The 25,798-nt window shown below is 37.3% G+C and overlaps 1 protein-coding gene across 1 annotated transcript in view; it reads right to left on the reverse strand.

The window, feature by feature from the left end:
- The window catches only part of FGF10 (fibroblast growth factor 10), a 72,967-nt gene extending 60,847 nt beyond the window's left edge, over positions 1–12,120 (reverse strand). The window contains exons 1-2 of the mRNA XM_014565366.2: positions 11,214–12,120; positions 10,439–11,122 (exon numbers count right to left, since the gene is read on the reverse strand). Coding sequence (XP_014420852.1) covers positions 10,439–10,766 — 328 coding nt within the window. The 5' untranslated portion in view covers positions 10,767–11,122; positions 11,214–12,120. The remainder of the gene's footprint in view (positions 1–10,438; positions 11,123–11,213) is intronic.
- Positions 12,121–25,798: the final 13,678 nt, after the last annotated feature.

Consider the following 25,798-nt stretch of genomic DNA (forward strand, 5'->3'; position numbering starts at 1 on the left):
AATATTTCTCTGATTTTTCTTTTTTTTCTTCACTTCAAAAAGTAAAATGAAGAAAATAAAGAAGGCCGATTTTAAGTGCAAACTATGTAAGTGCATAAATAATGCAATACTTCAGCAGAAAACTGAAGTCCACAAATCTAAGGATATTTACATACTTCCCTCTCACATGATGGCACTTTCTAGTGTATTTCACTTTGTATTTCATGACACCCACCAATGTGTAAACTCTGCTCCATCCCCATTGGCCTGCCTTTGTTCCCTAAAAACTTCATGTAAGGTTCTGTGCCCACAGGCTTCTCTTCCTTCTTGTAGGATATTTGTACTCCTCTCTTCTTATCTAAGTCTATCAGGAGTTGCTTATCCTCAGTGTGACCCTCTCCATGTCATTCATCCCTCGCTCAGTTACAGGTTGCTGTTTACTTAAATTCTGTTCTGCTTCTTTGGAATTTATTATAAACTTATATTATCTTCCAGCTGCCTGGGAAGATCTCCTGTCTCTATCTCTAAACTGCAAACATTTTGAGAGTATGGGCTAAAAAGGTCACAGTCATGGGAGGAGAAACAAGAAACTTAACTACAGAATTTAATGAGAGCTGAGCATCTGTGATCATCCTGGTTCAAATCTGTATCTTGAAATACAAGATTTGTTTTGAAATATTTAAAAATTGAGTCATTTTTATTTTTGCCTTTTATGCGGTAATCTGTCTTCTTCCACTCTCCATGGTTACCTGCTTTTGTCCCTATTTTTTGATGTTTTTCTTCTCCTTTACAGTTGTGTCCTTGAATACATTTGTTACCTTCTATTCTTTATTTTTAACTCTTCACTCTATCTTCAAGTTATCTGCAATTTTCGAATGTCTGCTAGTAGTCTCTTAATGAATCAGACCTCTACGCTTCCCCCTAACTTCAGGATATTATGGATACTACAATTCCAAATCTTTTTATTTCAGATGTTCTAATATTTCTGTTTTAAAAAAACACCAAATGTATTCCTCATTCCTGCTTCTTTTTTCTATTCTGATATTTTTAGTTCCCACTTCATCAAATCATCTGCTGGTTGCTTTCCTGATGCTCTCCCTTGAAACAAGGGGAAATATCACATTTACTACATATATATATATACACACACATATATATATTTTATATATATATTACATATATATAACTCATATATACATATATAATACTCATTTGATGAGGGCACCATTAAGCTATTACAAACATTAACTTAAACTCCAAACTTTTCACCAGACCCCAGGCTCTGTGTGCGTTTCCTGTGCTTCTTGGAGGAGGCACCCATTTCTCCCCATGCTGCTCCCTTCCTCCTACTTCCCATCTTCAGAAGGCTTCTCCAGCGTAGCACAGTTCCCAATTGTTTTCTGTTAGAGTACACTACTTGTTTCTTCCATACATTTACCCTGATTTTTCATCACTTATCTCTTTGTTCACTTGTTTATTTTTTGACACCATCTCACCACCATTTGCTCTGTGAGAGCAAAACCAGCATCTTTTTTCAGCATGCATTCAAGTGTCAGAAGACAGCTGACACAAAGCAGGCATTCAATAAATTTCTGTTGAATGAATTAATGATCTTATTTAATCTTTATCATGGAGGTAAGAGGTAGGAATTGTTAATATCCTTGTTTTACTGATGACAATTTGCCCAAGTAACACACTATTGTCTGGCAGTTTGCAGCATCAAATGCACCCACATCTGTTTCTTCAAAGCTGACTTTCGGTCCAGGTCCATAGTTGTAATCACATTTAAGCAAAGCCCGCATTTTTAACCCCTCTACCCTGCTGCCTCTTTTGCAGGAACTCAGATGTAGCCTTCCTTGCTGTGATACCATGGCTGCGATTACTTCTGTGGGATTCCTTCTAGATCACAGGTTCTCATTTCAGTTAATTTAACATCCAGTCAAATGCCAGGACTTGGGTTATATTTCCCTCACACCTTTCTTGTCATGTCAGCCCTTTTCCAGTGCTACTCATTAGCTTGATCTCCTTCCTGAGAGTTCAAAACCCTTGTCTTCATCACTCCAGCCAAGCATCGCCTCTTCTTTTCACAGCCTGTGTCTAAATGCTCTGCGGCCTCTTCTGCTTTTCCTCTGGCTTCTAACATTCAAATTCTATGTTCTTTACCATCTCTCTTGCTTCAGCTGCAAGATATTTATGTTGTTTCATTCATTGACTTTTTATACCACAATCCGATTAACTTCCCTAGCACCTTTTACTTTCACATTTGTGGAAATCTTCTAAAGAGATGTTCCCCAAAATGCCCTAGAAATCTGGTCTACTACATTGCTAATTACTGTCATTAATAACATTGTAAATTTATCTCACTTTAGACCATAAATAGCATATAAATTAGTGTCATGTTTCCTCATGTTGAAGAATATTATTTTTTATTTTAATAGTTCTATCAATAAATCAAAGCTATTTAGGCTTTGGGAATCCATATCTATTTATCTATATAATCTGAAACTAATTGTAAAAAGAAGCTTGGCCTTTAATTGCTATTACAGTAAGACACTAATCTAACATATGTACATAGTCAGATTCTGCACATAATAAATATAAATCTAATTGAGCAATCAGTGCCAAAAGGTTCTTACTTGAGAGAAGTATGTGAACACACATATGCTCTGAATTCAAATTCTAAGTTCTGTCACTGTCTCAATATCCTTCTAACAAAGCTATGTGCACTTCTATATTTGGTCAGCCTGGAGTACACATGCATGTACCTTTTACATTTTTCCCCTTTGTTAACCAGTATTAAAATGAGAACATGGGTTTCATTTTAAAGAGCTACGGTTGTCAGGGGTGTACAGAGAAGTTTTATAACCTAAATGAAGTTCTGGAACTTGGAAATATTAACGACCTCCAAATTAGCATTCATCTTTTTGAAATAAATAGTGATTAAAGTAGAAGAGAAGTAATTATTTAATCTCCTAAATCATCTTCACTTTTTTTTCTTTTTATAGGAGTCCAGACAAAGGCAAAGGGGTCAGAAAATTGACAAGTAGCTAGTAAGTGTTGCCTATACTAAAACAGTTTATAGGAGAAAGGTAAAGTGAACTTGCACAGAGAGTTACTGGAAACAGAATATTTAGCCTGAGGGGAAAATGCAGGTTGATGACTTAGTAACCAGACAATCAGCCTCCATTCTCAGAAGGTGCTTATTCCTGGTTTGCCCGCTTCACTAAAGGTAGAGCCATAAGCAGTGCTAGGATAAGGGAGGATTCACTGGGATTCAAAATGAGAAGAGGCATCTGATGGAGTATGTTGAATTTGCATTGCTGAAAAATTTTATGCATCGAACATAAACTATATGTTTTCGATGCTACACATCCAAAAAGTTCTAGGCTGCTGTCTCTAAATGTAACACGGGATGCTAAGACGCTAATAGATGACTTTCCCTTGCTTCAGTGGTATGTAAGGAGTTTAAAAACCAGGGGAAATTGAAAAAAAAAAAAAGAAAACAAGAAAAGGAGGAGAAAATAATGAAGTGGGGAAGGGATGATAAAGTATCAGGGATTCAAAATGCCACAGATGGATGGTAGTTTAGATGTATAACAGCCTCAAGGCAGAACTGTTAGAAAGAAGTTGATGGGCCTTGAACTGTAAAGACTCTATGAATATGTCAAGTTATCCTCAAACAGGGGCAGCACCTCAAAAAAGCTTCAGGATGAACTAACACGTATGTTTATCATAGAATATGTTAACATAAGGTCCTTGAAAGAAAATAATAATGATAATATAAAAATGCCTTTTGGAAAAATGTTCTTAATTTTAAATTAGGATTAATTTATTAGAATTATTTAGAATTAATTTTTGAAGTTCTTAATTTTGCTATTTAGTTTTAAGTTGCCGTTAACCCATACAATTCATAATTAAGTTGTAGTTGTAGGGAAATTATTAGGTTATATTTACTTGACAATTACTTGAAGTTAGGGATACATTAACTTTATACTTTACCTCTTCTATTATGGTTAATTAAATGATTCATTAATATCTTAATGTCATCATCCATTGTAAGAAGCATGCCAAACGTTTGAAAATTCCCCATTAATGATAACACACATATTGACAGATTAGATATAGGTAAAGGTAGACAGGTTTAGGTTGAAGAATTATTAGGTGAAATATAAAATGAGGCAATGCTTTACTGCCAGCACTATGAATCTATCAAATGGTAATTGGATGCACGTGTTAGCAGCAGTAAAAAGTCACTGTCCAGTTGTCCACCTTACATGGGAATCTACTCTGAGTGTCGTCTTTGATTTATTGTCCCAATTAGAACATAGTGTTCAAAGAAAGAAGACAACTAACTTGATTTAAAAGCAAGGGAGCCTTTAAGACCATTATTTTGTAGATGGCCCGGCTCCCTTTCAGATCTCTTGAAACCTTCTATTTGTATAAAATCTGCACTAATTAAATACTTGGTTTTAAACTGATTCTGTAAAGCATCAACAATTTTTATTCATTATATAGTATCAAATTGTTGGTGGCTTCCCAAGATGCAGGTATATCTTCTTACACTAATATTAAAGGCACTTTCCTAGGTTATCACTTGCTATACCAAATGGCCAGCACAGGTTAAGGTAATAAACACTGAAAAAAAGTGCCAACTTTGAAAAGTAAACGTTTTTAATTTGCAAAACCAAATAACAAACACCATTTGTCAAATGGCAAATATAAATGATCTTAAAACACTGTAGCATACATGAAAAATTAAGATACTTCTGCATAAACAACTTGAGATAAAGTGAACTTCACTACTTTTCTAGACTGTAAGAAAACTGTATTAAAATTGTATTAACGTAAATCTTATGCCCCATTTGACTGGAAAAATTAAAGGAGAACTTTAATTTCTGGGAAGGAAATGCTAATATTTTACTTACATTAAGCAAACATCAACTATTAATGCTGACAAATGTTGGAACAGTAATACTAAAAATGTCATCTGAATTACTCTTCATTGCAAAGTTCACAGAATTAATGTTAAGATAGATTAAAATCACTTTGAACTAACACACATGTATTACTCTTTCTTCTGAAGCATAATAAAGAAATATCATTTGTACTACAATTTTGGATAAGCATACAGACATTTAAGGCTTAGGAAAGATGTAGCTGTTCATAGGCAGCTCATAACTGTGAGAAACATTAGCTCTATTTCAAATGAGCCGTCAACTTTTTTCCCAACATTTTGGCTTGTGGAAGGTCAGACATTTGGATAATAAATGAGGTTTGCCTCTGAACATTAAGGTAATTGTGTAGGAATTTAAAGTGCTCATTCATGTTCTACTATAAGTTCATTAAACACTAAAGAAATGAACTGGAGTAAGGCTCTTCTCTCTAATCTGGGTAGTAAAAATGTAGAAGAAAAATGAATGCAGTGGGATTTCCTTCGTTGTATAAGATACAGTTCTTCTTCTTTTAAATTCTGTGCTTAAACATCATTTGGAAAACACCTGTTTTTAAAAAGTGGTCCATACCTTTGGGTAATAGATTGCTCAAATACCCAAGCCCTAGAGATTGGTGTCTCCGAATCCTCATACTCCAGTATTGGCATGTGATTTCTGCTAAGTTTTTTCTTGAGTTTCTTCCAGTAGACGGTTATAAATCAGGTTTATGAAGAGGAAACTCTCTGTAATTGTGCATTTTGAATGGATTTATGATAAATCCATCAAAGTGGAGGGTCCATATGGTAGGAATGCAGTAAAGGAAACAGGACAGTGTCATGTAAACATTAAATACAGTGCCTTCCACCTTTATAAATCCTCAATCCTCATGATTAAATGCTGCCAGTTATCAATTATGCAACCAAACTCCAGAAATTACCACAATGTAAATAAGACACCAGTGGGAGCTATAAGTTGTTATATAGGTTTTCTTCCCAGAAAACTGTTGTATATTTATTAAGAGATAATATTTGAGTCCCTATTTTCCTCAAAAATTATGTTATTACCTTTTTAAACTTCCTACAATAAGCTCTAGTCATGATTAAAAAGTAATAATGCAAATTTTTAATACAAGACAATGATCTGTCACTTTTATGCAGTGAAGTACCTTTTTGATTTGCTGAGTCATTTTAAAGCTTTCTTAATATATATGTAGCTTTATGTCTCCAAGATTTTGCTCCTTTTAGAGTCATACATCAGAAGTTTCTTCAACAGCCCAATTTCACACTTGTATTTACAATCAAATTATTTTATTACATGTGGGAACAATTAAACATTTGGCCCTCAGCTGTAAACAATTACTATATACGATGACATTCATGGATTTTTCTTAGTCATGTATTTCTAAAGTCCTCTGAGACTGATGTATGTGTATATTGTGTGTCCACGAGCAATTATATTATCAAATATAATATCAAAAAAGATTTCACACAGAGAATGCACGAATATGGTCTGCTACCATGTAGCCACCTGCAATGATACCTTTAACACTTTTCAAACTGTTCCACTGTCATTTTATTGCCAATCTAATCTCCTTCTGAAAAACAGCTGGATAGCAAAAAGCAATTAAAGATTTGGATAATTTTTTTAGAGTTTTGTAGTGCCTACTTCTAATATACTGACATCAGTGTTCCCAGTAGCAGAGAGATAGAAGAAGTAAGTACTGGTGCAGCCGGACTTAGGCTTGAGTCCTAGCTCTGTCAGCTTCTCGTTGAATGGCCTTGGGTAATTTACTTTTTTTCAGCATTAGTTTTCATCTTTGAAAAATGTGGATAGTTCCATTTAAATCATAGAACTATTATGAGTGTTAAATGAGGTATATATTTAAAGAAATACAGCACATACTGCATACTCGGTACATGATGCTGATTTCTCTAATGTCGCCCTGTATTCCTTTCCTGGAAAGACTCATAAGCACTGTGGCTTTCCATTTAGAGAATATCTATCCTTGGCTGTCTCAAGTTTAAGGATACATTATCTTTTCACTAGACTGCCCTTTTCTATAAGTGACAACTGTGGGAGAAGCCCACAGCTGTTTTACTCACACCCAAAAATAAGTCCACCAGTCCCAGTTGCAAGGGTATCTAACAGCTGTATCCAGCCTTTCCAGGAGGCCAGAACTAGAGCTGAGTGGTAATGTTTCAAGGGCAAAAGCTCTAGATGTAAAGAATGATAAAACAAACCCAAATGAGCCTGAGCATATCTAGTGACAGATACACCACAGCTATTCTAAATTATTCAAGCTTTCTCAGACTTCTAGCAGGAGAAACATAATTCATCACTGCTCCCTTTATTCCACTTTCATAGAATGGCAAAGAAGCAAACAGAAAATACCCACTCCTAAAAAATTATAAGAATCACTCAAAACAGAGTTTCTTTAGCACATGTAATACTTTTAGAACCATCCAATTTCTGGGAACCAACTTTGGAGGCAGACATTAAAAATGATTTTGCAATGCTAATGGGTGATTTCCTTACTTCTCTTTTGTTAGCATTTTGCTGGCAAAAAGCCAGTAAAACAGTTGTTTAATTACCCAGGACATCACAAACATGTAACCTCTTAGATAAGCTGTTACTGTATTTTAGCAGCAATAATACTAGGGTCAAAAGTAACAAAGAAAATTAAGCTTCAAATAAGCAAACCTCAAAAGAACAGCTTTGTGTACTGAAAAAAATTAATAACTTGTTTAGGAAAATATTACTAAAAATGTGGTTTTTGGACAAGGAACTGACACTCTTCAGAGGTTAGATACCCTAATATTTAACAGGCTACCATTTGGTGGGCTGGCTGGCTGGCTACCCTGTAGGCATGGCAAAGTTTGTTCTCATGTAATTATGCAACATTTAGACAGTATCTTAATGATACCATGTAGTTCAGCTGAATCAGTCCAGCTGGAAATTGTAGCAGCATTCTGATTACCTAGCCACATGTGAAATTAAAGCTTTTTCAACCTCTGTTATTCACTTGCAATGCCTTGATACAGATGTTCTTGGAAGGACTAAATTATTTATGGTTTGACATTATTTAACAGAGCAAGCCCTGCCCCCTTTCATTTTCAACCATTGACTAGGATTGCATTACTTTATAAGATATTGTAATTTTAACAAGGACTATTAGTTACAATTTATCATATGGAAGATATATTACTATATTTTGGACAGTTAGGCTGAGAATTTTCCACACTTGTTTTTACGTGATAAAAATCATATACTTTTCTCTTTGCAGATAATTCTTACCATGGAAATATATTTTAACATATACCCTGGAAAGCATTTTACTAAATGATTATTATTTTAGTGATCATTATTTTAGAAAATAGTAATTTAACTTGCATAAACAAACTACTGTAGATTGGTCCTATATCACTTCATAAAGACATTTAAAATACAGCAATAGTAAAATCAAATTAGTGTGAAAAATAGGCTCAAGGTTAATGCTCTGAAATTTTATTGTATTTCTTTGAATTATCTCCATGAACTAAAAATACAAAGAAGAATTTCAATCCCTCTGAATTACTTTTTTTTAGCTCCCAGCTCACTCTTCAGTAAATATTTGGACCACTTCTTCCCTATCGGACTACCTGGATGATACCACAACTATTTGTTTTAGAAGTGAACAAAAGTATTAAATGTTTAAATCAACAATCATAACATCTATATATTGTATTTAATAAATTCAGGTAACAGATTATTTTTGAGCAAAAAAAAAAAAAAAAAAAAACAAACCCACATAATGAATGACATTATTTCAGCCACCCGTGTGATTCAGAATGGAAAAAAATATAGGTAATGAACTATTTAACCTCTCTGGTAATAAACATCAAATGGAATAATGGAATACTTTAAAACACTTATGCAAATATTTTTATTACTTGTAAACATATTGCTAATTTTAGCAAATGAAAGCAGTGGCTGAGGAGGAACAGAAGTTAATGTTGAATGTATGTGAGTCCTCAAGTAAGAAAACTAAGTCTTATTTCTTGTAAATCTTTACTTTAAAAAGATAATGCTAAGTTCTGGTTAACTGTCCTTCCCATTAGTAGCACATATCTTCTGGAGTAAGGAGTCTTGAAATATATGACTCATGTATTTAAGTTAACTGGCAAATATATGCTTGGAATTCCCAATCAGTTGACACAAAAAAGTCCCTTGAAAAGATGACTTGGAAGTACCATCAAGATAATACTAAATGGTCATTAAAGATATTTAAATGTCATTGTCTACTGTCTTCAGTGTGCCATTACACAGCCTCAGGATCCTTTCAAATAGCAATCAATGGAGGATGAATAAGTCTCGCCGCTTGAAAGTAACTAGGAAAGGAAGCCAACAGAGTAATCTGGCTTTGCTGGACTGATTCAAGAAGAGACACAATGTCCACCCCTCCTCCTGTAGTTCTCCCTCCCCCTACCCAGCCCACATCCCCGCAAGAAAGAAAGCCGAGAAAGCTAAAAAAGGAAAAAAAGAGGGAGAGAGAAAGGAAAAAGGCAAGAAATCCAAAGATCTGGGGCATAATTTGTACTGAGGATAAAACCTCATCCTATGGGGTAAACTACAGCCATGGAAACAGACTTATGACTTTTACTTTGAAAATAAAAGAATGACAATGAAATTTGTGTGAGGTCTTGTGTGACTCCAGTCCCAGATGTTTACAATGCTGTAGTAGTATGGCTCTGCAATATGAGAGGTTTCAGAAGGAACGAGTACAACAGGACACCACAAAGCAGCGCATATGCTGTTGACAATGCAGACATGGGCATCATGTTACCAACAGAGAAGGCAGGCAGAAGACAAATAGCAGCGGTGGTGCCTGAAAAGCTAACTTCATGGGCTGCAATCACTCAAACCAACATGAAGGAACCCCAAAAATCAAAACCAGAAAAATGCTTTTTGCTCATATCTAGAGGGGTGGTGGGGTAAAGGGACGCGGGCGATGAGACAGTGAAATTAATTAACTTTTCTTTCTTAAGTAAAATTCCCATAAAGTCCTTATAATTGACAGTGGATAATTATTTTCAGCTTGAGGAAACTGTCTTGAAACTCTTAATAAGATTGCCAGCGAAAGGAAACAAAATGTGTTTACTTGAGTCACTTAAAGAAGGGAGGGAAAGGAGACCTTGGGATGAGGTGGGGAAGGGTGATGGAGCCAGAGAAGGGCACCTATGCACTGCAACCACTCTTGGGCGCCCTGCGTGATCCCGCGAGTGACAAGCCAGAGAGACGGGGTGGATAGGGTGGCGAGGAGTGCGGGGTATGGAGGGAGCGCGCTGAGGGGAGGGAGTGAGGCAGCACAATGTATTGTGTGTGTGTGGGGGGGGGGGGTGATTTAGTGTGAAAGTATTCCACTTAATCATTTTACAGGGGTTGGGGACGTAAATATTTAGCTGGCCACATCTGGAACAGATTTCTCCCCCCCCCCCGTGTGGGGTGGGGGTGGATAATTGGAAGGAAGGGAGCGCGCATTTGTTACTTACTGTACGGGCAGTTCTCCTTCTTGGTACCGCTGACCTTCCCGTTCTCAATCTTGAGAAAGTACTTCGTGAAAGAGAACAGCTTTCTCCAGCGGACATCTCCTTGAAGGTGATTGTAGCTCCGCACATGCCTCCCAGCACTGGAAGGAGAGGAGAAGGACGAGGAGGAGGAGGAAGAGGAGTTGGTTGCCTCTGGTGACACCATGCCCTGACCAAGGGCTTGGCAGGTGACAGGGACGGAAGACACCAAGAACAGCAACAAGAAGCAGCAGCAGCAGCCGGGCAGGTGGGGAAAGGCTGAGGCACAATGTGTCAGTATCCATTTCCACATTGTACTGAAACTCTCGGCACTGGAAATTGTCTCATCAGAAGGAACATACTGGAAGGGTAAGACCTGGTGCGAGGCGAGGAGACAGCTGGAGGTGGCGGCCGCTGGCTAGCTCCCTCTGGGCTCGGATCTGGCCAGAAGTGAAAGCACCAACATCCATAACTCCTCGGAAGGGCCGGCTGCCTCTCCTCGCTCCTTTCTCGGATCCGCTGGCGCGCGCCCCTCGGTCTCCGGGTGAATGTGGACGTGGGTGGCCGCAGGAGCTGGTGGTGGCGGTGGTGGTGTGGGTTACGCTCGATCTTCACTTTCCCAGGAGTTACTTTGTTCTCTTCTTCACCACGTTAGATGCAAAAAAAGGTCTGAAAAACAGATGACAGCACGGTGAACAAAACCCAAAGGGGTTGGGGAGGGAGGCTGGGGGAGATATCTGCGCCCCTTTGCGGTTGGCACCTTCTGGTTCTCCTCCGCAGAGCCCCAGTTTGCTAGCCAGTTCTAGAAGTGCGTCCCTTTGGAGTTGTCAGAACTGGAAGCAGCTGCCCAGTCGCGTTGTTTTCTTCCCCCTCTTGCTTTCTCTTTTTGGTGGTGCCTGTTGATTTGAAGCCTCCAGAAAGTCACTTCTTGTTTAGGGGGGATGGCGGTTGGTGTTTTGTTTGGCCCTATTTCCCTCCCCCACTCCCCTCCTTTGGAAAGCCCTCTTGTAAACAGGTTGAAGCCTGGAGTCTAAATGTCAGTGATTCTAAGCCAGAGGTGGGCTTTGCCTCTGCTGGTCAAACCTCATTTGCAGGGGTGGAGAAGAGGGGGGAGGGGGTCAAACGGCGGTGGGACATCTGAAACCCTCCGCTGCTGGGAACGCCAAGGAGAGGGAGGGGGGAGGGGGCCGGGAGCGGGGAGAGCAGGGGAGCGAGGAGAAGGGAGCGCGATGCCTCTGCACGGGGGCTGCGGGTCCCTTCCTCCCAACCCGGGCAGCCGCAGCCTGCAGCCTCTGCAGGCGCCTTCAGCTCGGGCTAATTGCTGCGAAAGCGTCCTTGTGCTCGCTGCGCTGGGCACCGGCGCGAGCTGTATCCGCAAGCTTTCCGAATTTTGCCGTCTTCCAGCCTGCACCAGTCTCCTCTGGGGAGCCCCTTTCTCACTTGTTTTCCAGCATAGGACTTTTTTTTTTTTTTTTTTTTTTTTTTTCCTTTTGGCAGTGTAGTACTTGAGAGCCACCTGGAGCCTGGTGCTTTGCTGACTTTTTATCCCCACTCTCGCTCCGAGGAGGGAGGCTGAGGGAGAAAGCAGAAGATGCTGAGGATAAACCCTCCAAAGTAGTAGATTATAAACTGGTGGGATCGAGCAAAGAAAGGGAAGACATAATTAGCTTCCTTTCCTCCTCTTCTGCCAGCTTCCAAGGAGGTCTTTGCTTTAATGAATCACTGATTCCTCGCTTCCGTTGCTAAAGTAAAAAGTTCTCACTTTGGCCCTCTCTGCCTTTTAAGCTCAGGGAGATTTATCACCACCCTTAAAAGTCGCCTCTCTCGGTGCAAATGTAATCAAGGACCGAAACGACCGATTTCTAATTGCTAAGAAGGGTCGTTTTACAGAATAACGCGTGCACTTCAAAGAGAACTCGCTTTATTGAGATTGCGAAGATTTACCCATACGATTTGGCCGAATATTGTTTTCTAGCAATTTCTTTTGCGCTTTGCTATCAAAGGGTGTCTTCTTTTTTCTGTCTTCAAATTTAATTTGTAAAGGGCCCTATTGTACAATATACTTGCACCATCAGTCTCCCTCTCTTTCTTACATTCACCACCCCACGACTCCTTCATTACTAACACACTTGCTCACCTCTCAGGTATAGACATAGCCAAGTCCCTGGCTAGGAAGTCTTTGCCAAGGATTAAGAGGCACAAAGAAGGAGATACTGTGATAATCCGTTCTAATCTGAGTAAGGGTTACTAGAGAATCTCTTCTTTAAAAATTACTCTAAGCTAGGGAAGGCTTGACTGGAAGAAATGCCTAAAGGTGTATGGGTATAAAGTACTTCTGTAAGGCAGCTGGGCATCTGTGTTATGTTGAAGCATATGGAATTGCCAATGTTTGTGGCAATGTGACCTTCAAAAGTGGCAATTTCATATGGTTCAAACTGATTTTTAGGCAGCTATTAAAAGAGGGAGAATCACTTCAAGGTGAACTTGGGAGTTTCACCCCTGCAACTGTAATTCGGAAGGAACTAATGAGGTGAGCTTGTATATAGGACAATCCAGAATCTCTACGATATGCATTTGGTCTCAATCTTCATTGTGAACAGGAAAAAATACAAAGAAATAAAAAAAAATCTAGCTTTCAAAATGGGCATTGGGAATGATTGCCTAATTATGTTGTTTACTGACCTGAAAAATAACTTTACATGCATGCTCTTACATTTCCCTGTGCATTCAGAGCCTTTGAAACAGAACCATTTAATACTAGAATCAGGATTTTAACAGCATTATTTATAAACCATTGCAATGCTTATTCAGAAAATTTTGACAATGTGGTGAACACCACAGTAGATTTTAAAATTTAATATAATTAGCTCTGATTTCTGTAGCTATTAATTGAAAAATTAAGCAAATAAAGAGCATATGTCAACAAGTCTTGTTCTTTCACTAAATCATGGATATTTAAAAATAAGCTCAGAGAGCTGATTTCAGTTTTCTAGTTCACAGGTTTATACCTGAGCTGACAAATGCCTGAAAAAGAGTGTAGTGTTTCTAAGGGATTAGAGTTTCAGCCCAATTGTTCAGCAGAATCCAAATGTTTGAACTGACAACTAATTAAAACTATGTTTCTCAAAAAATATGTTTGATGAAACCATAACATAAAGTTTCCCATGAAAAGTTACAAAACACAGGAAGTTATAATTTTGAGGTTTCTCTACATTGGGCATAAACACTACTGATGCCAGCCTGAGATCTTTTAAATGTTTTTTGACTCACAATGGACATCCCCCACCCCCAGTCTCAAAGGTAGATTCTCTCTTTCACACCCACACCCACACATTACATCTACCAAATGTCCTCTCCAGTGGAAGAAGCTGTTCAGATCTTAAAGCTAGAAGTTTTGTGTTTTAATTCTGTCCAAAACAGGAAAAACACATCTTCAAAACTTCCATATTAAAATCTGGTTGCAGCAGGTGCAGTGTTTAAAAGTTCTAGAGCCCTTTCGCCGCTCTGCCGTACAGCATGATGACAGGAAGGGCATTTACAAAACAGCCCAAAGGAAAAACTGACATAGCTTTTTAGATTATATCTCATTCTTCTTTCTCTTTTCTGTACAGCCTTTCTTTTATAGCACAGTTGAATCCCTAAATACTCCGCTGCTTTGCATTGTTAGGTCACCTCTTAGGTTAGCCCGAGAAAGCCTGAGAAAAGTTCCACAGGAAAGATGCACTATTTAACGGAATTCAATCTCTCCCAATAGATTTGAATCACTAACATAAATGTATGAATGTAGATAATATCTCTGTAATGAGGCCTGAATCATTCTCAGTTACTTCAAAGGACTGAAATTCTACCTTCCTTTTTTAGCAGCAATAATCAGGTCTTAATGGATTCCTTTATTAATTGTTCCTCTGCAGCAACTGAAAAGGACAGTACAAGCTTCAGATTAGAGTGGTACTAATTCTTAAAGGCTGTTTTTCTCTTTTTTCCAACCTGTGGAAGGCATGCTTTCCTTCTATGCTCTAAACATATCCAGCAATGTTAAGCTAAATCTTTATTAGAGGTAATAGATGTGGCCTTTTGTTAAACACGATGTCTTGAGAAATTATTAAGGCTTTTAAAAGCAAGAGCATGGCAACAGTCATGGAAGAATCCTAAAATGTGGCTATTTAACTTCAGAGAAGCAGTTTGCATATGTGCTTCCAGAACCTCCAGTAGCTACTCTGAACAGTTCACATTTTGAGTGTGTATTTCCTGGGTTCTTTACGTTGCCTGGCACTATCTGTGGTTCAGTTACAAGATGCGTGTTCTATTATGTGTGATGTTATTGGCAGTGTCAGTAAGCTGCTTCAAGTAATACTAAGTCAGGTCAAAAGTCAGCCAGGCTCGTCTACAGAGTAGACATGTGCAGGCCTCATTTTTGAAGTCTGCGGTGCAGCCCTTATGAGGGTGTGTTCCAGCCCATTTTTTCTTTTGGATACAGACAGTGCCAGGTTTAAGACATTGTTGGCATGTGCAGCTGGCGATGATGCTTTATAGTCGTGGTATTTGGGGAAAATAAAATAGTGGCGTCTTGTTTGTTTTTAACTAGGGGTTTTAAGCGAAAGGAAGAGAGGTCCTGCCTTACAGAGAGCAGCGCAGCACTGCAGGGCCAGTGGGAATCTGAACCATGACAGAATCCAGTGCATTCGTTTTACAGGTGAATAACGGATGCCCACATCCCACAGTGGGAGAACAGAGTCTGGAACTCAGGGTGCTGGATTATAGGCTATGGGCCTCATTTTTGGGGGACACCTGTTTTGTCTGTTTTCTCTTTCCCCTGCTCTCTGCTCTTCTTCTTATCACTGACCACTTATCACTCTAATGTCTGAGGTGCCGGGGGGGGGGGGGGCGTGATAAGAAGGGTAAGGAGGCCTTACTTATGGAAAACCAATATTTCTTTGCTGCAATAGATTAACCAGAGAAAATTAATGAAATAGTATTGAATTATTAAGGACCAGTTGATTAGCTAAATTAATTAATTAATTAATTAATTAATTAATTAATTTGGCAAAAGGGACTATTTTATCAAAGTCTGTGAAATGAACACAGTTAGAAAGCATTGTATACATAAATTTCCGGAATATTCAGGGAATTTTTAAAAAACATATAATCTGAATTTGTACGTTTTCCTCCAGGAAATTGATGAATTGTTCTAGAAAAGTAGATTCATAATTTAATTCTGCTTTCTGTATTCTACCATTAAATTTCCATAAAGCAGTGTGACATTTCAAAGCATAGGTATTGGCTTTAACAATTTTTTTGCAAAATTTGCAATGAAGATAAAGTTTCTATTGCTAGAATTCAAAATGATCTCTTATTGAGAAGGAAGAATTGCCACGATGGTGAAAAGGATCTTTTAAAAGGAAAAAAAACTCTAAATAAGGATGTTTAAATCATATAATAAATCACCAAAAATTCCTGGAAACTGAACTCTGCATCTTGGCACCAAACACAACAAACATATTTCCACAAAGCTGCTGTTGTCTCGTCCCAACTGATGGTAAACAGAACCTTCCCTTGACAAAGCTGTGAAGTCTCTGAAGAGTCCTGTTTGTTTTCCGTGTTCTCAGCTGTCCCTTTGCAGAGCTGTGCCTTCTTCCAGTCTAAGCTTTCTAGGTTTCTTAGTCCTGTCTCCTACATCGAAATTTTAAACAATCTGATCTCAGTTATTTATGTTTGTGAATTAATTGGCAGGTCATAGTGTTTTCTTTTAAAATTACAATGTCTTACAACAATAGACATTTATAGTGTGTTCGTATCTTCATCCATTCACTTCATTGGTTTTTATTCAACTAATGTTTATTGATACCTATTCTGTGCCAGCTGGGCATTGTGCCTGGTGCAGGATTTTACCAATAAGAGCAATTAACCTTGTAAAGAGAATGAATGAATGATATTAGACCCTTTATTATTTATGGACAGAACAGGATTATCTTAGGACTCAGAGAGCAAATTGAGAAATTGGGAAAAGAAAGAAGAGCCTCTGAAATGCCTTTCTGGATGTTCTACTCCTTACAAAAAGAACTGAAGGAAACTGTGATTTCTATTCTCTGGCTTCACAAAGGATCAAGACTCCATCTTTGGCTGCTTTATGGCCCTGGCACAATCCCTCACAATTTCTCCTGCGTTCTGGGGATTTGGGCTGTGTCCTTTCTGCTAAGTAAACCTGACTTACTTTCTTTTCTTTCTGCTCTCAGATTCCTGGATGCATATTTTTATGCTTTCTAGCTTATTATTTTAATTACTTCCCAGTAAGAGTTCCCTAATCCATCTGTTGTTCTGTGTGCCTCCCATTAAAACATACATATTATCAAATATAATTTGACCTGGTACCCATTCTCCCTCCTTGATAAATTTTTTTTTCTCTGCTCAACTCTGTGCATCACAAGCATCACTTGGATAGATGACTTGCAGTTTGTCAGTGGGAGAATGGGATCTTTAGAAAATCTGAGAACTTCTGGGTATTTCTTTTTCATCTCCTCCTTTTTGTTTCAGTGTCACTTTTCTGGCTGTAGCTGGGTCCCTCCAATTCCATCCTTCCTGCTAGATGACCCCTTCTCCTGGGCTCCAGCAGTCCCTGGAGTTCCTGCAATATTTCATTCCTTTGCCCCTTAAACATGCAAGGAGTGGTAACATTGCCTCTCTGTTGGTTTGCATCATCCTTTGCTTGTTCTTTTCATCTACCTACACCTCTATAACTAGTAGTTTTGGTCAAGTCTCTGCACATGAATCAATTGGGGCAAATTCTAGGTTTTAGTCAGGACACCAACTACAGTATGCATCTTCCGTAGTAAGTAAGAGTGTATTATAGTAGGGGTTTTGTATGTATGCAGAACTCCATAGGGGAGTGTAATTTTATACAAAGTGCATTGGGAAGCATCTAGTGCTTGCATGATGTGCTGTATTCCCCGCATTGTACAAAGATAATGACTCATGTCATTTGCCCTTAAGAAATATAGAATCTAGTGCTGAGTTTTGATTGATTATTGCAGAGGTTTTTTGATTTAGTGGATGATTTAGAAGTCCAAAATTAAATAGAACATTTTGATTGCAAAGTTCAATAACATACTTTTACATAAATAACTTTAGAAAAGGAATTCAGTAGAGTAGAAATTGTGTTCATAAATGATACACATTTGTGGAAAGCTGTAGTAAAAGCTCTCTATTAAAATTAACTTTCTTCTTTTCTGTTCACTATGCAAAATGTAAATGTTTCCAAATATACATTTTTACTAATCTTTAAAATCATATTTTTGTGAGTAAATTTGTTATACTGACCTTTGTTTATGGTTTAGTGTAGAAGGAAGTAGGGAGATTAATAATATTATTTTCTGGCCTACTTTGTTTTTAATCTAAAGACAATTCTTTAAAAGACAGAGATGTAGGCAGCCTTGAATAGCACAATCAAGCATAGATACTGGTATAGTACCAAAACTCCCAAGATGAAACATATACAGATAATTTTGTGGGTTGATCACTGTCCAGACAATCCCACAAATTTCACAGAAGAATAACTTCTTACAGAAATCAGTGTAGCCTAGAATTTATGGAGCTCAGATCAAGGATTCCTCTTCTATCCTCTTACCTTGTCACTCTGAACAATGATAAGGTTTTGAAATTTTACAGCTGGAAAAGACTTTAATTTCCTTAGTTCCTTACTTTACAGGTGAAAAGAAAAGGAAAAAGGATGAGAAGATATGAGGCCCTGGGAAGATGAAGCCAGCAGCCCAGGATGACAGCAATGAGCCAGTACGTATGTATGCACTAGAGGAGCAGATTACAAGAATTTCAGCTTTCAGATACTTAATGGATGTAATACACTTGCAAGGACAACAGTGGCCCCTGCTGAGACTGTGGACAGGGAGGGCGGAAAAGGGATATTTCAGCATCTCCAGGGCATTTAGCATGCTGTTTGGAAAATTCTCAGGGTTTATTACACTGGATGCCTTTAGAAGAGCATGTCTTTGTGAGTGAGAACGTATGAGGCGATCCCAAAATTAGGAGAGCATCTTGATAAGTCACTTGAATCCAAGCTAAGTCATGAAGAGACTGCTTTTAGAATAACAGTTCAAAATACCTCATTTAAAAATTAATTTCTGCTCCGGAATCTAAAAGAGCTCCTTCTTGTCTGTGACATTCTGGCTTTTATATTCCTATTTCAGTTAGCAGTGGAGGTTTAGATATTTGGGTTTGATATATTTTAATTTTATAGGCTGAGGGGAAAAGGACTTAGAAGTATTTCTTTGGCTAACTTGTGAGAAAGAATTATTATTTTATCTTTAATCAAAGTTATGTGAATTTGTGCATGGATTAGGCTATGCTCTTCCAGTTTTCAGCACTAGAGAGCAACATTTTATGGATTTTTTAAAATAAATTATTTATTATTAACAGCTGGTAGGGTTTGTACTGTTTTACCTGTATTTGCCATGGTTAAAAATAGGGATATATATATGAGAAATATTTTAATTTCATATTTTCTGCAGTTAGAAACTTAATTGTGGGAAATCACCTTACTTGTCCCCTATTTCTATCATTACACACACACACACACACACACACACACACACACGCACACACACACACACACCCCTACACCTTAAAGCATTTCTTATTAGATATCTAGGCTTGTTTGGAGTTATTGAAAATTAAAGCCTGTGGGATCATTTGGAATTGATTGAAAAATATTTTTTTTACTCCAAAACATGTGTCAGGAAAATGCCCAAGAGTTAAAGTGGCTCATTTTCAGCATGTTCTCTTTTTTTCCAGTTTTATTGAGAAATAATTGAGATGCATCATGGTATAAATTTAGGGCTTACAGCATGATGGTTTGATTGGCATATATTGCGAAATGATTACCACAACAGGTTTAGTTAACGTCTGTTGTGTCATACAGACACAGTAAAAAGGAAAGAAAAATAATATTTCTCCTCGGGATGAGATCCCTTAGGATCTACTCCCTTAATAACTTTGCTGTGTATTACACAGCATTTTTAGCTACAGCCGTCGTGTTATACACTACACCCCTATGGATTATTTATCTTGTAGCGGGAAGTTTCTACCTTTTGACCACCTTCCTCCACATACATAAACAACTTTTGCCCTGATTCAATATTTACCTATAACAGATTATCATTATTTACATGAATTAGTGCTGGATTCTGTCTGTTTTAGAGGTCAGCTTCTAGAAGAGCAGAAATAACCCTATAAAAGAATTGCTTCATAAAACAGAGAAAGGAGTCTGTTGCAACTGGAAGACATCTATGAATGTTTGAGTGCTTAAAGAAAGTTAAGAGTTATAAGAATAGACACGTGAGTTCTTCGTCATCAATGATCAGGACGGAGGAGGAAGTAAGAGCATTGACCTTAGATGTACACGTTGAAATCCAGGAAGGGGGAGTAGCCTGTGCAAGTGGCAGGATTCCTACACAATCCTGTGAATAGAAAAGTGGTGGGTACTTTGAGTAGAGAAGAGTGAGTACTCAGAAGTGACAGTTGGCAAAGCTTAGGGATATCTGTTGTGAGGATCTAAGGGGTAAGGACAGTGCTAGTTTGCAACGATGTCATTTTGTATTTTTCTCTTTCAGCTTCCTGATTTTATAATTTCTTTCAGAAAGTTCAGGGTTCTGAATGTAGGCTCAAATGAAAGCATGTCTTCTGCGTCTCTATTCCTTTTCTAAATGCAGACTTTTGTTCTGCACAACTGCCTCTTCTGCTTGATTTTTGATACTGCATCAGTAAAAGTAAAGAGAGCCTTTCCCCCTAACGTGGGGGCTGTGCGTTATGTGTCAGGTTACCCCTCTCCTTCTTTCCCTTGGGTCAGAGACCTGACTCTTCAGCTAGTTTTGTGCCAAGACAAGAAATAATTCGGTTATTTTGCTTAGAAACCTAAAGCTGCATGGCTACACGTAGGTTCTACATAATTATTGGAGAAAAAAATCTTTCAAGCTACTTGAGGACATTCCCAGTGAGCATTCGGAACGTCCTTTGGTGAGGATTCTTAACACAAGACCCCAGTCTGACCACTAAAGACCTGAGGCATGATGCCAAATCATGTCAGAGAACAAAGAGGGCCATGGGGGGAAAAATCCCTATTTACTAATTGCTTAAGAGTTAGAATTTAGGTAACAAACTCTGCTGCCATTTTCAACTTCATTTTTGTATTTTGAATTCGTCAGTTGAATTTTTGTTAAGGTACTTTTAAATTAAGTAAAATTTGAAATTAGAACAAACACAGAAAACCTAAGGGCAAGATCTCGCATTATTAAAATCCAAAATAAAAGTGTCTGTGAGGTTAAAAAAAAATTATAACTAAGCAAAGCCAGGGGGAAAAAGTGACTAGTTTATCTTTTGGTAAATAAGCAAGGGAAATGAAATACAGACAGCAAGGAAGCCACATATTTGGTAAAGATAGAAACCTCAGATTTTTTACAAAAATAAAGCAACTTCCAGATTTAGCAATATAAAGTATAATTAGTTTTGGTACTTAGGAACGTTTTATTGATAAACACTACCCTTTTAGGCCTACAGAAAATACACAAGGCTGCATCCACATGACAGCAGATAAATGTTTTAGGAAGAAATTAATTGTTGTATAAAGTTTTGGGAGCCAGTTTCATTTACATCTTTTTTTTTTTTTAATCTTAAAAATATTTGCTTCTGTCACTTGGAGAGAATCCTTTTTTTCTTGTTTGAATTGTCTTTATTACCAAGTCAGTTTTCCAAAGCCACTCCACTGAGTGACTCTCAGGGAAAATTGAAAAATCGTGCCTGACATTATGTTGGTTTGATGGGGAAGAGAAAACTGTATCCCCCAACTTCCATCAGGAAGGAGAGAAGCTGGAAGTAAAAGGCTATTAAGAAAGGATGAGGGTAAGGTGAAATATTTTGCCACGCAGGTTGTTCCCTACGTAAGGACCCAGTGAAGGGGGGTGAGAGAGAGCCCAGCTACTCTGCTGGCACACAGAAGCAGGGAGCTCTGATCCAGATCCTTGTCTTCCATCAAAGCAGCTGCAAGACAGATACTGAGCCCTGGGAGCTTTTCTCTTTGGTGGAGAGAAGTGGGCGAGGCCATTCCAAGGGTGTGTGAGGTTCCTTCGGGTGGGCTGGATGCTTAGGTTGGAGGATGGCAGAAGGGAGTGGTTGCTTCTCTGAGGCACATTTTCTAAAAGCAACACCATCTTAACTTTTAAGATCCTTTACATAAATCATCACTATTTTCTTGTCCTATTTTACGCTCTGCACTACTGTGTGGATATTATTGAAGTCAGCAAAAGTAACACGCTTTTAAGAGGGAGAGAGTCTTTTACCAGTCCATTCTGAATGACTCTTTATTTGAAAAGTGTATAAAATTTATAGAATGGGAAAGTAATTTGTTTTAATTTGGACAATATATTAAAACTCAAATCAGTCTTTGCCTCAGCAGATGCTGTGGATGCTGTGTGCTGCTGAATATTATTTTGGGTTTATTTTCTGACAGAGGTATATTTCCTGAAACTGTCTCTTATAGGAAAATATGCAAATTCTCAGCCTTCACTTTCAAATTGCTGGAGACTGCCTAAGCCAGTGCAGATACAAGTTAGTTGTGGAATGACAAATGGTTGCTAACCTGTATTTTAATGATCTCCACTAATAGTATCTTCTACAGTATTCATGTAAAAGGAAAGGATAATTCACCACATTTGTGAGACTTTTGTATATTATTACACTTATAGGTGTAATCATTATCATTACTACGTTTGCACATGAATAGGAAAAGAGGGAAGAGCACTAGACCTGGAAGTTAGAAAATTTAGATGATATTTCTGGCTGTGACCTAATTATTTTGAGGCCTAGGACAAATATGAAGCTAAGCAATCAATACCCTTTGGCTCTGAAATTCTCTAATGTGTGAGACCCAGAATAATAAAGGATGCATTTTACCAATACTACATTATGGCATTAGTAGAAACGAATAGCATTTAACATTGAAAATCTGATCTTGTCTCTTGAATTATTCATGGAATCATGAAAGGATAGAACTGAAATTCTCATTTAATACCAAACTCTGTTTTCATTTTTTCTTCCTTTCAGTTGCACATGAGGCACCTATGGTCCAGAGAGGAAAAATTACTTGCACAAGACTATCCAGCTAAGTAGTGACAGAACCTATAGAAGGTGCCCCACTTTCCAATATTCTTTTCATTATATGCATCTTTTGCAGCAACCATAATATTAAATTGCTATTTTTAGAATGATAATAAGTAATAGAGTCAGAAATATAGTGAATAAATACAAATGTGGATAAAGGGAAACTCTGAATAGATTTTTTAAAAATCTTACACAAGTTACTATAAAAAAATTCTGGCATAAATCTAGGTACTTAGGATGGGAAGGGCTTGGAAGTCAAGTCCATGGTGCTTGATTAAAGATAAGAAATCAGGAGAAACCATAGGTAACTCTGATGGGATGAAACTATGCTGTTTGATTATTTATCTGTATTTGTAATATTTTAGAGTTGTCAGTGACTCTGAAATAATCTGCAGTTGAAACTTCCCAGCCAATATGACTTAATTGACAAGAAACTGTCAAAAAACTACATGAATGGGCAGAAAAATGATATAATCTTTCATCAGGTGATTTCTGGGAATTTATCCCAAGAAAATAATCTCTGGTCTTCCCTTTCATTTGTGGAAAGATAACTTAAGTTTTACTATCAGTCTTACTCTTGAAGTAACTGGGCTTCATCCCTGCATATTTTGGTCGTGTCTCCTCCAGGGTACTTCTTTAAATAGAGAAGTTTGCTTTTATTATCACCTTTCTTGTTTTTAATATGCTTTTTTGCTTTGTTTTTGTTTTTGGAGAAAACAACATAGACCTTTTAGAATACCTTAGTCTAATGATTTCTCTTTATCCATATGTTATCTCAATATGACTTCATACTACTCTATATATTTCACCTTTAGAATGCTCTCCTTATTCCTATATATCCATGCTTAGGGGGTCCATACCTTGAATTCTTAACTAATGCTTATGTCCCATTTAAGTGGTTCTTCAGTTATATGGAAGTAAAGCTGATTTTCACTTTATGAATTTCCCAATCCTATTTTCATAAAATTATCCACTAATTAATTTTAAGGACCACATTGCACAATTCTGGAGCCCATTATTGCTATGTCAGTCTATGTGAAAATTGTCTCCTGGTATTTTGCAATGCATTTATGTAGCAGACACTATTGGCTGCCTATCTGAGAAATATTGCCAGCTTTCCTCTTAGTGGCATATTTGCTAACTTATTTGATGAATTCTCCCTCCTCCTCAGGGCCCTATAACTCACTGAATCTATCATAATGTACTATTGTGTTTGCTGGTGATTGGTTTTAGGATGGCATGTGACATAGTTCTGGCATAGGGCAAGACTTCTAGCAACCTTACTGATAAATAAAAAGGGATGCCTTTTTTCTTATGCCAGCCATTGTCATATGTAGATGTGGTCCCTGAAACAATGGCAATTTGTGTCTATGAAGGGAGGAGTAGACCACAGTGAGCAGCCACCTGGGATGACTGAAAATTTGATGGAAAACCACAGGCTTTCTGGTCTGAAACACCAAAATACAGAGTAATGACCTTAACCATTGGAAAGTGAGGCACAATTCTGGAAAGCAGAGAGCCAGAGAATGGTAGTCCCAAATTCTCTGTGTAAGCTCTACATAATTATCTGGCTAACCACTGAAATATGCATGTGTGGAACAGATGGTGGCTAAAGATGAAATAGCTGAGCTGAGATTTGAGCTACTGAAGAATTTGCACTTTGAGTCCGATAAAATTACTCAGTCAGAGGAATATAACAGAATCTGCAGAATATCATTTCCAGTGTCCAATATATAACCCCAAATCACTCAACATTTGAAGAATCAGGAAAATGTGACAATTTCTGAAGAGAAAGAACAATCAGCAGTTAGCAATGCCAAGATGACCCTAGTGTTGAAATTGTCAGAGGAGTTCTTTAAGGAGTTGTACTCAATGAGGTAAATTAAGACTAAAGAAAAATATGTTCACAATGACTAAAAAGGTAAGAAATCAAAGCAGAGAGATGAAAAACATTCAAAAGAAAAAAAAAACAAATAGAAATTCTGGAGCTGAAAATGCATTATCCTCAATAAAAATGTCACTTAATAGAATGGAGATTTTAAGGAAAATAATCAATGAGGCTGAACCAGGTCAAGGGCAATTCTCTAAAGAATGGAGAGAAAAAAATTTTAAAAACATAAAAGGAGACTCTGGGACTTACAATGTATTATAAGTTCTAATATATTTGTAATTGGTATCCCAAAGGAGATAAAGAAGAAAATGTGGCAGAAAGAAGAGGGAGGTAGAGGTGGAGGAGGAGGAGGAGAAGGAGGAGTGGGAAATAGTAGCTGAAATTGTGAAAGACACAAATTTATAGATTCACAGAAGCTCAGTGACTCCCAACCCCATACGAACAATAGCCCTAGCTCTCAAGTAAATAAAATTATTATAGAAAACTTTACCACAAAGTAAAATATAGGCCCAGATGGTTTCAGTGATGGATTCTAAGAAATATTAATGAATAACCCAATATTACAGTAAATATTTTATGAAAAATAGGACAGATTCTTCCCAAATTATATGAGACTAATAGAAAGTCTGAGTAAAACATTGCAAAAAAAGGAAACTAAAGACCAATATCCCATGTGAATATAGACATAAAAATAACAAATAAAATGTTAGCATAAAAAGCATATTAATCTTGAGTAAGCAGAATTTATTATTTTAACTTTAAAAAATAAGTATTTTATTAACTTTGTTAACAAAATAAAGGAGAAAAATAATGTGATCATTTCAATAAATGCAGAGAAAGCATTTGAGAAAATTCAGTAACCACACATGATAAACATTCCCAGAAAACTAGGAATAAAAGAGAATTTCCTTAATTTGATAAAGGACACATGTAAAAATATACAGCTAATATCATACAATTGGTAAAATGTCAAATATTTTCTCCCAAATATTGGAAACAAGGTAAAAATACCCACATTCAACACTTCTAGTCAACATTGCTTGGAAGTCCTAGTCACTGGAATGAGACAAGAAATAAAATTTTAAGATATAAAGATCAAAAAGGAAGATATAAAATTATCTTTAATTCACAGGTGATATAATTGTTAACAGAATATCCTAAAGAATCTATGGAAAAAAACAAACGGAAATAATAACTAAATTTGACAATGATACAAGACTAATAAGAAAAAAACCCGTTGCACTTTTACAAACTAGCAGTAAACAATTGGAAAATAAAGTATTAAAATAATT

The sequence above is a fragment of the Camelus ferus genome, chromosome 3, assembly GCF_009834535.1.
Source record: "Camelus ferus isolate YT-003-E chromosome 3, BCGSAC_Cfer_1.0, whole genome shotgun sequence".
Classification (NCBI taxonomy): Eukaryota; Metazoa; Chordata; class Mammalia; order Artiodactyla; family Camelidae; genus Camelus; species Camelus ferus.